Source organism: Sciurus carolinensis, chromosome 4 (assembly GCF_902686445.1).
Source record: "Sciurus carolinensis chromosome 4, mSciCar1.2, whole genome shotgun sequence".
Taxonomy (NCBI): Eukaryota; Metazoa; Chordata; class Mammalia; order Rodentia; family Sciuridae; genus Sciurus; species Sciurus carolinensis.
The window spans coordinates 155577710-155596069 of record NC_062216.1 but is presented as its reverse complement, the minus strand read 5'-3'; the positions used below and the strand labels follow the sequence as shown (position 1 = coordinate 155596069).

Below are 18360 nucleotides of genomic sequence, written 5' to 3'. Positions count from 1 at the left end.
TTTTGATAATTAGCATTTTGACTGGAGTGAGATGAAATCTTAGTTTTGATTAGCATTTCTCTAATTGCAAGAGATGATGAACATTTTTTTCATATGTCTGTTGATTGATTGTATTTTCTTCTGTGAAGTATCTGTTCAGTTCCTTAGCCCATTTTTTGATTGGTGTATGTTTTTTTTTTTTTTTTTTTGGTGTTTTTTGAATCCATTATATATCCTGGAGATTAGTTACTGCTTTAATTCTTGTATTTTTTTTTTTTTTTTTTTGGTACTGGTGGGTGGAACTAGGAGCACTTTTATCACTGAGCTCCATCCACAAGCCCTTTGTATTTTCAGAAAGTATTCTGCTAAATTGCTGAGGTGGTCTCAAATTTGTGATCCAGAAGCTTTTGGGGTAAGCAAGAAACACACCTTCAAGGGAGAGACAGAGACAGCAACCCATTGGTCTGTGACTTAATGTTTTACAAAAGGACAGTGCCTAAGGTATGGGCTATAGGAGAAGTCAGGACAGAATTACAAAATCTTTGCCAGTTTTTTCCAGCACTTGCATGTTGCCTTCATATTACTTTTTTTTTTTTTTTTTTGGCTACTGGGGATTAAACCGAGGGCACTTAATTTTTTTTTTTTATTTTGAAACATGATCACAGCTCTTTAATTAATTAATTTATTTATTTATTTTATATATTAAGTTGCTGAGGCTGGTTTTGAACTCTTAATCCTCCTGCCTCAGCTTCCAAGTCACTGGGATTACGGGTGTGCACCAATGTGCTGGCACCTTCATATTACTTTATACAGGCAAGGGCATGAGTCAAGGGCATAGACCGAGGGTGAGGGCTGGGTTGCTCACAAATGCTTGTTTTGCATTTCAAATGCCTATTTCATGGGCATTTCTTGCATTTCAGCAGTTATTTGCAGCTTCTCCTTTGAGACTCAATTTATCTTTCTTTTTCTGAATCCCTAAATTCTATCTCAGTGTGATTCATTCACAATTTTTGCCATCACAAACCATGTTATACTGACCAGAGTTTGTGCATACATGTAAATGTTACTCTGGGACAGATACTGAGAAAAAGTATTGCTGGGTCTTAGGTTCCCCATATTTCATTTATACTGCCAGGTTGATCCCCTATACCAGTTTACACCCTTAATTGAAGCATATGAAAATATCCCCCCATATCCATGCCTTTACTACATATCTGCAAGTTGAGATTGGAAGACCACAAGGTTGAGGCCAGCATGGGCAACTTAGGAAGACCCTGTCTCAGAATGAAATTTAAAAAGGGCTGAAGATGTAGCTCAGAGGTAAAATGCTCCTGGTTTCAATATAGAGGATCAAAAAGAAAAAGAAAAGATACACATTCTCAGAGCAGAATGTGGGGTTTCTCAGAAGCGAGAAGGACTTTAGGAGTCTTAGGCTCTTCTTTTAGAGTGAACTTTGTGAGTGATGGGCAGGGGCATTGTGGGCAACGATGTCAGCCTGCCGAGCTTGGTTCTCTGATCATGGATCACAAGACATTTATGGTGATATGATCTTATAGGATCTTTAGGTTTGTTAAAGAAATCTTGGCCTTTGTCCCTGATGCCAATCCGATAATAAGGTCATAGTTTTTTTTTTTATTGTAAATAAATGGGATACATGTTGTTTCTCTGTTTGTACATTGAGTAAAAGCATACCATTTGTGTAATCATAAATTTACATAGGGTATGTTGTTTGATTCATTTTGCTATTTTTTTCCTCCCCCTAACCCCTCCCACCACTCTTTTCCCTCTATACAGTCCTTCTTTCCTCCATTTTTGCCACATCCTTAACCCTAACCCTAAACATAACAATAACCCTAATGCTAACCCCTCCCACCCCCCATTATATGTCATCATCCACTTATCAGCGAGATCATTCGTCCTTTAGTTTTTTGAGATTGACTTTTCTCACTTAGCATGATATTCTCCAATTTCATCCATTTGCCGGCAAATGCCATAATTTTATCATTCTTTATGGCGGAGTAATATTCCATTGTATATATATGCCACAGTTTCTTTATCCATTCATCAATTGAAGGACATCTAGGTTGGTTCCACAATCTGGCTATGGTGAATTGAGCAGCAATGAACATTGATGGGGCTGTATCTCTATAGTATGCTGATTTTAAATCCTTTGGGTATAGGCCGAGGAGTGGGATAGCTGGGTCAAATGGTGGTTCCCTTACAAGCTTTCTGAGGAATCTCCATACTGCTTTCCAAAGTGACTGCACTAATTTGCAAACCCACCAGCAATGTATGAGTGCAACTTTTTCCCCACATCCTCTCCAACACCTATTGTTACTTGTGTTCTTGATAATCGCCATCCTAATTGGGGTGAGATGAAATCTTAGGGTAGTTTTGATTTGCATTTCCCTTATTACTAGGGATGTTGAACATTTTTTCATATATCTGTTGATTGCTTGTACATCTTCTTCTGTGAAGTGTCTGTTCATTTCCTTAGAACATTTGTTGATTGGATTATTTGTCTTCTTGGTGTAGAGTTTTTTGAGTTCTTTACATATTCTGAAAATTAGCGCTCTATCTGAAGTACGAGTGGCAAAGATATTCTCCCACTCTGTAGGCTCTCTCTTCACATTACTGATAGTTTCCTTTGCTGAGAGAAAGCATTTTAGTTTGAATCTATCCCAGTTATTGATTCTTGCTTTTATTTCTTATGTTATGGGAGTCCTGTTAAGGAAGTCTGATCCTAAGCCAACAAGTTGAAGATTTGAACCTATTTTTTCTTCTATAAGATGCAGGGTCTCTGGTCTGATTCCGAGGTCCTTGATCCATTTTGGGTTGAGTTTTCTGCAGGGTGAGAGAGAGGGGTTTAATTTCATTCTGTTGCATATGGTTTTCTAGTTTTCCCAGCACCATTTGTTGAAGAAGTTAACTTCTCCATTGCATATTTTTGGCCCCTTTGTCTAGTATGAGAAAATTGTATTTATTTGGGATTGTCTAGGTCCTCTATTCTGTACCATTGATCTAGGTCTACTTTGGTACCAATAACATGCCAATTTTGTTACTATTGCTTTGTAGTAGAGTTGAAGATCTGGTATTGCGATACCCCCTGCTTTGCTCTTGCTACTGAGGATTGCTTTAGCTATTCTGGGTTTCTTATTCTCCAGATGAATTTCATAATTGCTTGCTCTATTTCTGTAAGGTGCACCATTGGGGTTTTAATTGGAATTGCATTGAATATAGCACTTTTGGTAGTATGGCCATTTTGACAATATTAATTCTTCCTATTCAAGAACATGGGAGATCTTTCCATCTTCTAAGGTTTTCTTTAATTTCTTTCTTTAGTGTTCTGTAGTTCTCATTGTAGAGGTCTTTCACCTCTTCGTGAGATTGATTCCCAAGTATTTTATTTTTATTTTTTGATGCTATTGTGAATGGGGTAGTTTTCCTAATTTCTCTTTCTGAAGATTCATCACTTATGTATAAAAATGCATTGGATTTATGAGCATTGATCTTGTAACCTGCTACTTTACTGAATTCACTTATGAGTTCTAAAAGTTTTCTGGTGGAATTTCCAGGTTCCTCTTAATATATAATCATGTCATCAGCGAACAGGGACAGTTTGAGTTCTTCTTTTCCAATTCGTATCCCTTTAATTTCTTTGGTTTGTCTAATTGCTCTGGCTAGAGTTACAAGGATGATGTTGAATAGAAGTGGTGAAAGAGGGCATCCCTGCCTTGTTCCAGTTTTTAGGGGGAATGCTTTCAGTTTTTCACCATTTAGAATGATATTGGCCATGGGCTTAGCGTAGATGGCCTTTACAATGTTAAGGAATGTTCCCACTACCCCAATTTTTTCTAGTGTTTTGAGCATGAAGGGATGCTGTATTTTATCAAATGCTTTTTCTGCATCTATCGAAATAATCATGTGATTCTTAACTTTAAGTCTGTTGATATGGTGAATGACATTTATTGATTTCTGGATGTTGAAACAACCTTGCATCCCTGGGATAAAACCCACTTGATCGTGGTGCACTATCTTTTTAATATGTTTTTGTATGTGATTTGCTAAAATTTTGTTGAGAATTTTTGCATCGATGTTCATTAAGGATATTGGTCTGAAATTTTCTTTCCTCGAAAAAAGAAAATACCTAAACTGTGTCTGGTTTAGGTATCAGGGTGATATTGGCTTCATAGAACGAGTTTGGGAGGGTTCCCTCCTCTTCTGTTTCATGGAATACTTTGAGGATAATTGGAATGAGCTCTTCTTTAAAGGTTTTTTAGAACTTGGCTGAGAACCCATCTGGTCCCGGACTTTTCTTTTATGGTAGGCTTTTGATGACCTCTTCTATTTCATTGCTTAAAGTTGATTTATTTAAGTTGTGTCTGTCCTCCTCGTTCAGTTTAGGTAATTCATATGTCTCTAGAAACTTGTTGATGTCTTCGAGGTTTTCTCTTTTGTCAGAGTATAGATTTTCAAAATAGCTTCTAATTAATCGTGTCTGTTGTGATATTTCCTTGTTCATTCTGAATTTTAGTAATTTGGGTTTTCTTTCTTTCTCTTTGTTAGTGTGGCTAAGGGTTTATCAATTTTGTTTATTTTTTCAAAGAACCAACTATTTATATTGTCAATTTTTCTGATTGTTTCTTTTGTTTCAATTTCATTGATTTCAGCTCTGATTTTCACTATGTCCTGTCTTCTACTACTTTTGGTGTTGGTCTGCTCTTCTTTTTCTAGGGCTTTGGGCTGTAGTGTTAAGTCATTTATTTGTTGATTTCTACTTCTTTTGTTGAATGTGCCCCATGAAATAAATCTTCCTCAAAGTACTGCTTTCATAGTGTCCCAGAGATTTTGATATGATGTGTCTTTGTTCTCCTTTACTTCTCAGAATTTTTTAATTTCCCTCCTGATGTCTTCTGTTATCCATTCATCATATAATAGTGTTTATTTAATCTCCAGGTATTGGAGAAGTTTCTGTTTTTTATTCTGTCATTTATTTCTAATTTGAATCCATTATGATCTGATAGAATACAAGGTAGTATCTCTATATTCTTGTATTTGCTAAGAGTAGCTTTGTGGCATAAATTATGGTCTACTTTAGAGAAGGATTCATGTGCTGCTGAGAAGAAAGCGTATTCGTTCTTTGTTGGATGGTATATTCTATATATGTCCGTTAAGTCTAAATTGTTGAATGTGTTATTGAGATCTATGGTTTCTTGATTCAATTTTTGTTTGGAATATCTGTCCAGTGGTGAGAGAGGTGTGTTAAAATCGCCTAGAATTATTGTGTTGTGGTCTATTTGATTTCTGGAATTGAGAAGGATTTGTTTGACGTACATGGATGAGCCAATGTTCGGGCTTTAGATATTTAAGATTGTTATGTCTTGCTGATTTATGCTTCCCTTAAGCAGTATGTAATGTCCTTTATCCCTTCTGACTTGAAGTCCACATTATCTGAAATGAGGATGGATACTCCAATTTTTTTGCTGTGTCCATGTGCATGGTATGTTTTTCCCCATCCTTTCACCTTTAGTCTATGGGTATCTCTTTCTATGAGATGAGTCTCTTGCAGGCAGCATATTGTTGGATTTTTCTTTTTAATCCAATCTGCCACTCTATGACTTTTGATTGATGAATTCAGGCCATTAACATTCAGGGTTATTATTGTGATATGATTTGTATTCCCAGTCATTTGACTCATTTTTGTTTTTTGACATGATTTGGCTATTTCTTTAGGCTAGTTCCTCCCGTTGCTGATTTGCATCGTTGTTTTTCATCTCTTCCTCATGGAATATTTGCTGAGAATGTTCTGTAATGTCGGCTTTCTTTTTGTAAATTCCTTTAGCTTTTGTTTATCATGGAAGGATCTTATTTCGTCCTCAAACCTGGAAGTAAGTTTTGCTGGGTATAAGATTCTTGGTTGGCATCTGTTTTCTTTCAGGGCTTGGTAAATGTTTTTCCAGACCCTTCTAGCTTTTAGGGCCTGGATTGAAAAATCTGCTGATATTCTTATTGGTTTCCCCCTGAATGTAATTTGATTCTTTTCTCTCGCAACCTTTCAAATTCTGTCTTTATTTTTTATGTTAGGTATTTTCATAATAATGTGCCTTGGTGTGGGTCTGTTGTAATTTTGTATATTTGGAGTCCTATAAGCCTCTTGAACTTGATTTTCCATTTCATTCTTCAGATTTGGGAAATTTTCTGATATTATTTCATTGAATAGATTGTTCATTCCTTTGGTTTGTTTTTCTAAGCCTTCCTCAATCCCAATAATTCTCAAATTTGGCCTTTTCATGATATCCCATAATTCTTGTAGATTCTGTTCATGATTTCTTACCATCTTCTCTGTTTGCTCAACTTTGTTTTCAAGATTAAACATTTTTTCTTCAATGTCTGAGGTTCTGTCTTCTATGTGTTCTATCCTATTGGTTTTGCTTTTTATGGAGTTTTTAACTTGGTTTATTTTTTTCTTCATTTCACGGATTTTTTTTTTCAGTATCTCTGACTCTATTGAAATGATCTTTTCCTTCCTGTATTTGCTCTTTTTACTGTTGATTGGTGCAATCATTTAATGCCTGCATTTGCTCTTTCATCTCCTCATTCAGTGACTGCATTTGCTCTTTCATCTCCTTGTTTGTTTCCCTGATTGTTTTAATTATGTACCTTCTGAACTCCCTTTCTGACATTTCTTCTGCTGTGCCGTCATTGGATTTTATTGATGTAACATCTAGATTTTTGGGGGACATTTTCTTGCCTTGTTTTCTCATATTGGTCAGATTTCCTCTTTGGCTTATAGTGTCCCTGTAGATTTCCAGTATGTCACCTCCAAGCCTTTAGTAGCCTGAAGTCTTGGAGGAACTTGATAATGCAGTGCTTCCAAAGAAAGCTGCCCCTAACCTGCTACTGGGTCCAGGGCTGGGGACTGGCTCCGTGTGGAAAAACTCTTACTGTGCAGGTCTGCTCTGAGGAGCTGGCTGTAGATTGCGCCTGCCGCCGGAGGGTGCAGGGCTGCTTGGGGAAGTATCTGGGTGCCCTGTTCTGTTCCCAGAAGCTGCCTGCGGGCAGGGGCCACTACTGGGTCCGGGGCCTGGGGATTGGCTCTGTGCGGAAAGGCTCTCACTGGGCGGCCTGCTCCAAGAAGCTGGCTGTGGAACGAGCCTGCCGCCGGAGGGAGCGGGGCTGTTTGGGGAAGACTCTAGCTGCTCTTCCCTGCTCTGAGAAGCTGCCTCTGTCCGGGCCTGTTGCCCGGGCTGAGCTTCACCCGGTGGGAGAGACTCACCCCGCGGCTCTATCTTAGTCCAAGTCTCTCAATGCCTCCTCTTCTTGAATCCTGGGTTCTGGAGTGACAGGAGATGCAGTCACCCTCTAGTCTGCCATCTCGGATCCTCCTATGTTATCTTTTGATAAATGTCTCTTCAGATCCTTTTCCCACTTTTTAATTAGGTTGCTTTCTTATTATTTTCTTATTATTGAGTCGTTTGAATACTTTATGTATTTTGGACAATAACCCATCATGTGTGCTTTGCAAATATTTTCTTCCATTCTATAGGTTGTCTTTTCACTCAATTGTTTCCTCTGTTGTGTAGGGCTTTTTAGTCCCATATGACTATTTTTGATATATTTCCTGTGTTTTGGGGCTCATTCCCAAAATAATCTGTACCAAAACCATTGTCATAGACCTTTTCTCCTGTATTTTATACTCTTAGTTTTACCATTTTCTGTCTCATGTTTTTGTCTTTAATATATTGTGAGTTGACTTTTTTTTAATGTAGTATGAGATGTGGGTCTAATTTCATTCTTCTGTCTGTGGATAGTTCATTGTCTCAACACCATTTATTGAAGGATGTCATCTCTCCATTGTGTGTTCTTGGTACCTTCATCAATAATCAGTTGACCATAAAATGTGTGGATTTTTGGTGGGGATCTTTTGATACATTTGTATATGTATCTGTTTTTATGCCAATACCTTGCTGTTTTGATTACTGTAGCTTTGTAGTACTTGTCAAAGTCAGCTGGTATGATACCTCTAGTTTTGCTAATCTTTGCTGATCCTTTTTTTTCTGTCCAAGCTTTCTTTGGTTATTCAGGATCCATCAAGGTAGTCTTAATCTACTTTCAACACATGTTCAAAATTTAATCACTTATTACAAACTCAGATGCTAACACTCTGACCACTAACTTGGGTCACTATTCTTAACTTATCTTCCTGCTTCTAGTTATTATGTTAGATAGTATACGTAATCATACCCTAAACAAGTTCTTATAGTTTCTATTATTCCTTTCTAATCATGTCCTTGTTCTGCTTTGTAAGTTTCTGTGGAGTTGTTCAACTCTATATTGATGTAGAACCTGCTCCTAGCTTGACTGGCAATAGTCTTCAGTCTCTGCTTCCCTGCCTCCAATCCCTTTCACGTGCTAACCAGCAGAGGGGCAACATGGCATCAATCTGAAACTTGAATCCTCTTCTGTCAGTTTCTGGCAACATAACTGTGATGACCTTCTGTGTAAAATAAGGATGGTAATAGAGTCTGTTTCTAGGATGATATGAGGATTAAATGAGAAACAGTAAACTGAAGGTTTTAACAGGCTGCCTCCCTGTAATAAATGCTCAACTCCCTGCTCAAACTATCTTCAATATTTCTCATTGCCTACATAATTAACTACAAATTTATTCCTTTTACTCATCCAAATGTACCTCTGATTTCTTCCTGATGCATAATAACAGCTTGGACTGTTCTTCCCACCTTTGTGCCCTTATGTCTTATGTTTTGTCCCAGATTTCTTACATAAACCTTCACAATCATCTTCCCCACTAGCAATAGTCAGATTACTCCCACTACCTCTGCTTTTTATCCTTTTATTTGTTATCAGTTCTCAAGTTTGTTGCTTTTTAATTTGTTCACATTTTTGATGCCACACTTGATTATATGTTTCTCAAGGACAGGAATTCTGATTTTAAAAAAATTTAATATACATTATTTTTAAACCAGTTTAGGTTCAAAGTGAAATTTAGCATAAGAACAGAGTTCCCAAATACCTGGCACATCCTCCCCAATATCAACGTACCAAACCAGTGTGGTACATTTGTTACAACTGATAAAACTTATCTTGACATTTCATTATTACCCAAAGCCCATAGTTTTACATTAGTGTTCACTCTTGGTGTAGAAAATTCTATAGTATCATACAAAATATTTCCACTTCCCTTAAAGTCTCCTGTGCATTTTCCATTCATCCCTCTCTCCTTCCAGGCCCTGGTAAGAGATTGTTTTAGTTATCTTTATAACATAATACCTGACATAAAGTTCCACTCTAATAAGTGTTTTTAGATGTATGGTTGAGAATGAAAGAAGGAAGAGAGAAACCGGAGAGAATCAGAGCATCTTGTCATTGTATTGCTAACTGATGTTTTCTCTATTTTATTTGCCCATACTTTCCATCCTAGAAAGACTACCCGCCTATGCCAAGAAAATGATTCAAATCCCACATTGTCTCTTAAACTTTAGTCAAAAGTTGTCCTGTGGACATATAAAAGATCCATTTAATTCAGTGTGTCATGTTTGCATTTTTCTTTTTTTGTTTCATGAGCCTGTGTCTAGATTCCCCAGTGAGACTGAATTATGTTTTTATGTGGTGGATAGAGTTTTATGGGAATTCATCGCCTTGCTTTTTATGGATTACTGCTTTTCACTTGGGATTGTAGATAGTAGTCAGAGAGCAGGGAAAAGTGCTGGTTTATAAAGAATTTACAGTCTCAGTCTTTTTTTTACCTCAAATCAGCTGTATACGACAGAAAATTATTGGGAATCAATTAAAAACATAACAAAGATGTAAACTTTTTGCATATTTGAGCTTGCAGCAGTTTTCATGAAAGGTTATAAAGGACTGCCAAAGTGATATATGTGCTAGCAGAAGGTATTTATAGAACATTTTCATCCTTTTTCAAGTGTCTTAAACATTCTAAAACTGTATCTCTTGTGTTAGCTTGTTTTAATATAAATTTAAGAAGAAAATGTTACACATGTTGTGAATTTTCAAGTGATCTTTTTCTTTACTACCTTGCCGCACATCAACCCCATCAAATATCCAATATAAGGGAAGATTAATTTAGGTTTTGAAGTTTCATTCATTTAGTTTTGACCACATAAGAGGATGTGCTTTCTTAGGGTGATAATTTTGTTTGTTTACATTATGAAGCCATTTTGTACAAATGTCAGTTTTTCATTCAGGCTTCATTTATGTGCCTCCTTTTCTATAGTTTGAGGGATTTCTGGGAAAGTTGTTTGACGAGGTCTGTATTTGGGTTTTATGAATCACAGAGAAAAGAAACTCCTACTTATTAAAGATCAATACTCATTGAAAGATTATAAGGAAAGCTTTGGCAAAATCATATTCCTTTTAAGTTAAGGTAAAGTCTTATTCATGTAGTAGTTGCAATCTTAAGAACTATGATGCGTGATCTGTCATTGTGAATTGAGTAATATTACTTATTCTTGGAACTATACTACAGGGGTGATGCTATTTTAAAAGGAAACAAAACATTCGAAAAGATTATCTTGTAGAATCTGCCAATGAGCATATTCCTCATTATGATCTTGTAAAATTGATACCAGATCTAAGATGAAATCTCAATTCATGTTTGCAAAAGTAATTTCAAATCTTAAAAGGTAAACTGAATGATTAGTTTCATGATACTTCTATTTTTATTTTCAGATAATGCCTCTGAAGTAGCAATTACTGCTCCAGGAACTAGTAACCATAGAAACAGCTCAACAGGCCCAACACCTGACTGTTCACCTCCATCTCCTGACACTGCCCTCAAAAATATTGTAAAAGTTATTCGGCCCCAGGTAAGTGCCCTGAATGACATCACCTATGTTATAATGTATTTTTAAAAATCAATGCATGTCTACTACTTATATTGTAATGTTCAGACTGTTATGATATATAATGGATTTTTAAATTAAAAGAAGGAACTCACAAAAGGATGTTTGCTTCCTTTTGAAGTTGGCAATAGACACCGAATTCTGTATTAGCTTTTGGAAAAATAAACCTTGTGTATTACAAGCATTAAAAGTGAAGCTCAGAAAAATGAGTATTTCACATTTCCCTTTCACGACATTTTAATGATGCTCCAATTACTGAGCTGTTAGTATGTTCTGATGTTTTCTTGCTTCTTTTGTCTTTATTCCTCTGGACATGATGCATTATTCATGCTCACTTCCCTGTCTTCCAACCCCAGTGTTTGGTAGGTAGGTAGGTAGATAGGTAGGTAGGTAGATAGATAGATATTTTAAGTTCTCTGTTCCTTATGGTTTCTAACTAATGTCACTTCTGTTTGATATTGTGCCTCACATTGTTCCTTATTTTACTTCAGAGTTCATATTCCTTGCTAGTCTTTCTTTACCCTTTGTTCCTTTTTCTATTCCTGTTCCTTTTCTGTACAATTTTTTTCTCTTTCCCCTTCTCTTTCAGTTGGATTTCCCAGTAGGCGGTTTGCAGGCAAGCTTTAGAAATATCATTGGGACAAGCTGTTCTGTGATATTTCATTGAAAATAGCACTTATAAAGCTGTTTGCATTATATTTTTGCCAACAGATGGATCTAGAACATGGAATTGGTGATGTTCTCAACCTGGCTCATTCTGAATGGGCTTCATAAAATCCAAGAGAAGGGGGACCAATCAGTGCCATTCACTATCTCCTGAGACATATAGTATGAATAAATTTCTTGAGCCAATTTGTAGGGCAAATGTGTCTTTTAATTCTGTTTAAAGCAGCAATGATTTGTTTAGTATCTTTGCTTCTTTTGTATAACATTTTGGATGATTTTTACTATAATTCTTATCTTCATCAGTGAAATGGCATTTAAATTTCATAAATCCACTATAGTATATAGCACTCTTTCATATAAATTATTTCATGTAACCTTCACCAACTTCAGGGGAACTTACATTCTAGTGTCATGGAGAAGGATATTGGTGCTCTAAAGGGGCTAAGTTGTCCACAGAGTTCCTTTGTATTCCTTTTTTGTATAACAGCTGTCTCCTCCAGTCCTGCTCAAAGGTTTAAAAAAACCCTCATGAGGTCATTTACCTTGATACATGTTTATGAGTATGGAATTTACAAGTTTGGGGTGGTCTAGGCTCAGATAACATTTTACAGTGCCCTAATAGGTGGAGGAGAAAAACATTTTCAAAATTCCCATTCTTTGTTCAGGGAAATTTGATATCAGTCTGTTGATTCATGAACTAAACATCACTAAACCCAAATTTAGATGCTACATGTCACATTTGCTGTCATTGGTTCTCTCATCATTTGAAGGTGTTTCTGATACTATTATGCATTTATTACATTTTAAACATTTAAAAACTATGTGGGTAAAACATTGTCCTGTATGTGTTAATCAAACTATTAAATATATTTACTTTTATGCTAATGTAAATTCAATAATGCCAATGTATTTGGTCATTCAGTGAATGAAAACCAGATCCTAAGAGACATTATTCCATGAATCTTTCTCTGTGTATTTTGTTTTTGTTCAGCTTAGCTTAGTATTGTAAACTTTGAAAAAAAAACTTTTGAAAAAAACTAGAGGTAATTTTAAAGCCATCTCAGTTATATCAGTTATTAAATATTTATGAAGGTAACTAACTTTACCTTTCTCTCTTAGTAGATGTAATAATGTTTGAGGAGGAAAACAAAATTTAAAAAGTGGGAAAGTTAAGTAATTCAGGATAGTGGTCTTTAAAATCAGTGCCCTGTGTAAGCATATATGTAATAGAATAATAATTTCTAACATGTGTAATTGGGAAGCAGTATAACTTCACTTGGGCTACTGTCCCTTCTGCCCCAAAGACTTGTGCATTGCTCATTTTCCCCTATGACTCCTGACCTCCTGGAGCACCTCATTCATCGTAGAGAGAAAGGAGGAGAAAATTCACATGGAAGTAGTTATGAATGAGTATTGAGATAGGGCATATGATTTTAGGAAAGAGCTTAGAGGTCAGAGGGTATAGAAGGAAGATAGATGTATGGTTGGAACAAAAGACTCTGATGACAAATCATAGGTGTATCAGGGATGAAATGTTTACAGCTACTCTTAATAAAAGATAATTATTGGTTTACCTCATACAAGAGCCTATATTCTGGTTCCTAGTCTAATCCTCTAAAGTGTTTTCAAATCCTGGATTTCTGTCTAGAAATTCAAGATATGTGAAGTTAGAGTCCTCTTGGGTATTCAAGCATTTTAAAAATGTTTACTAATTGGAAATTAATAACATGGTTGAAATGATGATTTCACTTTTGAAACTGGTGTTGAACCTTGAAAGTAAAAGTATAAATGCACACCTTCGAATTTACATTTTCTTACCAGGGTGTTAGTTGATGTGTTCAGACTTTTATTGTGGGAGGAATGATATTGAAGAGATGATATGAAGACCAGACTTTCATCTTTTTCACTGAAAATAGACACTCATTAGGTAGAGCAAGTTGGGATACTTCCTCTTTGCTTCATGCATGCCTTTACTTTGTTGTTTCCTTAATTTTACCTCTAAATGGAAAGAATTATAACCAAAGAATTCTAGTTTTTAGTATGAGATGGGACTGATTATACATTGCAAGTGTTTCTGATTAGTGTGTTAATTGTTCGGAAGCTATAGACTTTCCAGTGCTTTGTTGAGTTTGTTTTTATTCAGCCTATTTATTAACTCACTAAGTCACAGCTGTTAGTTTTGCAGCCCATGTTTGATCTTTTCACCTTCGTTTAGTTGGCCTCTTTTGTGTCTTAAAATCCTCCAGATTGTGAAACATTCTATTTTTAATTAATAGGGACTGAAATATTTATATGCTGCCGGTTTCTCTTTGTTTTTCTCAAGAATGTTAACTCACAAGGCTGAGTTTCTCTTTTTAGAAGAGCCCACAAAACTGGGTTCATTTACTTATACTTAAAAATAAAATTATTTTACTCTTGAAAAAAATACTTGAAAATCCTTGGAATATTACCTTTGAAAAAGGTAGTGAAAGTCTATTGACATACCAATTCTCTTCTTTCTATTAAATAATTATGTTACTTGAGTTGCCTTTTTGCTTTTAAACTGAGATATAAAATTGCATTTATTATGCATAATAGAATGTTTTTTATACATTGTGTTTATGTGTGAGACAGTACATCTAGTTAATAAATTCATTGCCTCTCAGAGTTATCATTTTGTGGAAAGAAGACTTAATATCATCTCCCTTAGCATATTTCAAGTGTACAATATATTATAAATAATATAGTCACATGTTGTACAGAAGAGCTCTTCAACTTATTCCTCCTATACATATCCTTTGGCCAATAACTTTTCAACCCCCTCTTCCTCCTATCCACTTCAACTCTGGTAACCATTACTAATCAACTATGAGATCAACTTTTTTAGATTCCACGTGAGTGGAATGATGTAGTATTTTTTGTTCTGTGCCTGTTTTAACATCACTAATCATCAGGGAAATGCAGATCAAAACCACAATGAGATATATTATCTCAATCTTTAAAATGGTTATTATTGGAAAATTGGCAAGGTATGAGAAAAGTGAACTCTTATACTCAGTGAGTAGGAAAGTAAATTAGTACAGTCATTATGGAAATATATATGGAGGATCCTCAAACACTAAAAATAAAACTACCATTTGACAAAACTACCATAAGATCTAGAAGTCACACTACTTGGTGTATATACCAACTCAGTATTTCAAAGAGATTTTTATATTTCATTTTCATTGTAGTACAATTCACAATCACCAACATATAGAATCACCTTAAGTGTCCATCAGTGGATAAATGGGTAAAAAAAAAAAAATGTGGCATATTACACATGGAATAAAATTTCACCTTAAAAATGAGATAAAAAAGAATGTTTCTTGGTGAAGTATTTTCTCCCAATTGAATAATAAAATATACAGATCATAAGTATACAGTTTGGTACTTTGACAATTGTTATCTGAAGGTATAACCCTACTCCAAGCAAGATAGTGTTACCATCTCTCCAGGGAGTTTTCTAATTCCCTTTCCAATAAATTGTCCTCATTTATGCCTCAGAGGCAAGTATTTCTGATTTTTATTACTGTAGGTAAGGGTTGCCTGTTTTTTGACTTTATATAAGTGGATTCCCACAAAGTGTGTTTGTGTGTACGTGCATGAGTGTGTAGTAATGTTTAGTTTTGTTCATTCAAAATATTGTTGAAATTCATCCATGTTATTCCTTTTTTTGCCAAGTTGTATCCTATTGGATCAATATACACAATTGGTTTATTCATTCTACTGATTGATACTTGTCTTGTTTTCTGTTATTTATCATTGTGCATGAAAACACATATGCAAATTTTTATATAGATACATGCTTTCATGTAGATCCCTAAGAATGGAGTGACTGGGTCAGGGTAGATAACTTTATAAAAAACTTCCCAACAGTTTTTCAAAGTAGTCATTTCATTTTATAATCATGAATAGAAAGAGTGAAAATAACTGAGTGAGAATCTTAGTTTCTCTACATTCAGGCTCTAATTATTTTTTAAATTTTAGCAATTCATATAAGTGTGAAAAGTACTGATACTGAACATCTTTTCTTGTGGTTATGACCCATTCTTATATCTTTTTATGAGAAGTACCTATTCTTCTCTTTCTTCATGGTGCTCTTCAACTTTCCAATTAATGATTTATGGTAATTCTTTATAAATTTTCTGATAATTCCAAAAGATACAGATCCTTTGTCATTTATAAACACTGCCCATGTTTTCCCCAGTCTGTGATGTACCACTTTCTTACATGTCTTTTGATGGGAAGAATGTTTTAATTTTGATGAGATCCAATTTATCATTTTTTTTCTGTTATGGTTAGTGTTTTTTGTTTTTTTTTGTCTTGTCCAGTTTGTGAATATATATACCCATAATGTTTTCTAGAAGCTTTCTGGTATGGCTTTTATGTTTAGGTTTATGATCCATCTCAAATTATTTTGTATATGGTATGAGGTAGGAGTCCAGGTTAATTTTTTTGCTTCATGGAAAAAGACTTTTCTCATTCAGTTGAATTAATGATTGTTTATTACTTTCATTTCCTAATTGTTAATATTTACAAATATAATTAGATTTTTATATTACCTGTTTCATTTAAAAGTTGTAGCAGTTTTTGATTTTATAAAAAGTTAATTTCCTTAGTTTTCTCATGTTATCTGAGAATAAGATAGTTTTACTTCTTTTTTTTTCTTTCTGATCTTTATACCTTTTGTTTCTTACTACTGTGACTATAGGAAAGTTGTACATTTAAATTGTAAAACCAAAACTTCTACCCTTGTTTCCAGTCTTTGGGAGAAAACATTCAATATTTCAGCATTAGCTATATAATAAACTATTAATTTTTTGTGTGAATCCTTTACTTCTAGTTTGCTGAGAGTTTTTAGCATAAAAGGGTATTGATGTTTTTAAAATATTTTTCCTTTATCTATTTGGTAATCATATGATTTCCCCACCTTCTTTTCCCTATGTGGTGTAAATTACATTCTTTTATTTTGAATATTAATTTAACTTTACATCTTTGGAATAACACTGGGTTATGATATTTTATCATTGTGCTGAATGTAAGGGACACTTTGGATAAAGCATTAGTGGTGGATAGATGGATTAGATCTAATCTAAGGAAGTCAAAGATGTGTAAGGATTTTTACTGACTGGGACTTTGGAATAATATTAACAGAGATAAGAAAGATTTGAACAGTAGAAGACTTGAAGAGAGATGAGCTGCTTCTGAACTCCTACCATGTTTACATTAGGTGACAACTCAACCTGAAGGAAATGAGTATTTTGGATATTGTGCTGGACCTCATATGTGCTTAATGAGCAGCAAAAAATGTGACTAGGTAAAAAGCCATACCATCTCTCCCTATTATTGTTAAGAATTTTGAACTAAGATTACATAAAATCCTTGCCAAATCTGGAATAACAGTTTACTGGGCACCGTGGGGGTCACAGAATACATACGCTAAAATTTAAAATTAGAAATGAGAGTGGGTTTGTCAAAAAACAGATCTATATAACTCAGAAAGAATATAGGATATTATATTGGGTTGCAGCAAAAAATAGATAAGGAATATAAAGACCTTCAAAGATACAGTCTTTTAAAAATAGATTTTTATTGAGTATTTTATTGAGTATTTACTTCTATTATGGAGTTTTTCATTTATTTCTCATAAAAATGCTATGAGATGAAATTACCAGATGCATAAAGTCAAAGGTTGAATGTTTTCTCTCATATGTGGAAATTAGGGAGAAAAAAGGAATAAAAAAAGGATCTCATTGAAGACAGAAGGGAAATCAGTGGAGCAGAAGTGGGGAATCAATGGGGAGAGATGAGAGGAAGGAAAGGGGAAGAACTGGGGAATGAAGTTTATGCAAGTTTGTGCAAGTACCAACACATCAGAATTCATTCCACATTTATGTGAAACTATAATGCACCCATTGAACAGATGGAAGATCAATGGTCTAGAGGAAGGGGCTCAAGTGAAGGGAGGAAGGAAGGAAAAGAGGAAGTACTAGGGATTGAAATGGAGCAAACTGTTATATGCATTTATGAGTATGTCAGAATGAACCTCATTACTATAATAATATAATCAACTAATAAGTAATAAGGAAAGCCTGCTGCTTGCTACAACGTGGTGAATCTGGAGTACATTATACTTACTGAAATAAGCTAGACACAGAAGGACAAATATTGTGTGATTCCATTGATATGAGATAAACACAAAGAAACAAGAAATTGTTCTCTTTTTAAAATTTTTTTTTGTTATTGTAAACAAATGGGATACATGTTGTTTCTCTATTTGTACATGGAGTCAAGGCATACCATTTGTGTAATCATAAATTTACATAGGGTAATGTTGTTTGATTCATTATGTTATTTTTTTTCCCTTCGCCCCCACCCCTCCCACCCCTCTTTTCCCTCTATACAGTCCTTCCTTCCTCCATTCTTACCACCCTCCTTATCCCTAACCCTAAACCTAACCCTAACCCTAATGCTAACCCCTCCCACCCCCCATTATATGTCATCATCCACTTATCAGCCAGATCATTCATCCTTTAGTTTTTGAGATTGGCTTATCCCACTTAGCATGATATTCTCCAGTTTCATCCATTTGCCTACAAATGCCATAATTTAATCTTTCTTCATGGCGGAGTAATATTCCATTGTATATATATGCCACAGTTTCTTTATCCATTCATCAATTGAAGGACATCTAGGTTGGTTCTACAATCTGGCTATGGTGAATTGAGCAGCAGTGAACATCGATGTGGCTGTATCTCTGTAGTATGCTGATTTTAAGTCCTTTGGTTATAGGCCAAGGAGTGGGATAGCT

The 18360-nt window shown here is 35.0% G+C and overlaps 1 protein-coding gene across 13 annotated transcripts in view; it reads left to right on the top strand.

Annotated features, from left to right (window-relative positions):
• The window catches only part of Anks1b (ankyrin repeat and sterile alpha motif domain containing 1B), a 1141006-nt gene that overhangs the window by 489099 nt on the left and 633547 nt on the right, over positions 1–18360 (top strand). For all 13 annotated transcript variants that reach the window (XM_047548161.1, XM_047548162.1, XM_047548158.1 and 10 more), the window contains one exon: positions 10690–10826. In XM_047548161.1, coding sequence (XP_047404117.1) covers positions 10690–10826 — 137 coding nt within the window. The remainder of the gene's footprint in view (positions 1–10689; positions 10827–18360) is intronic.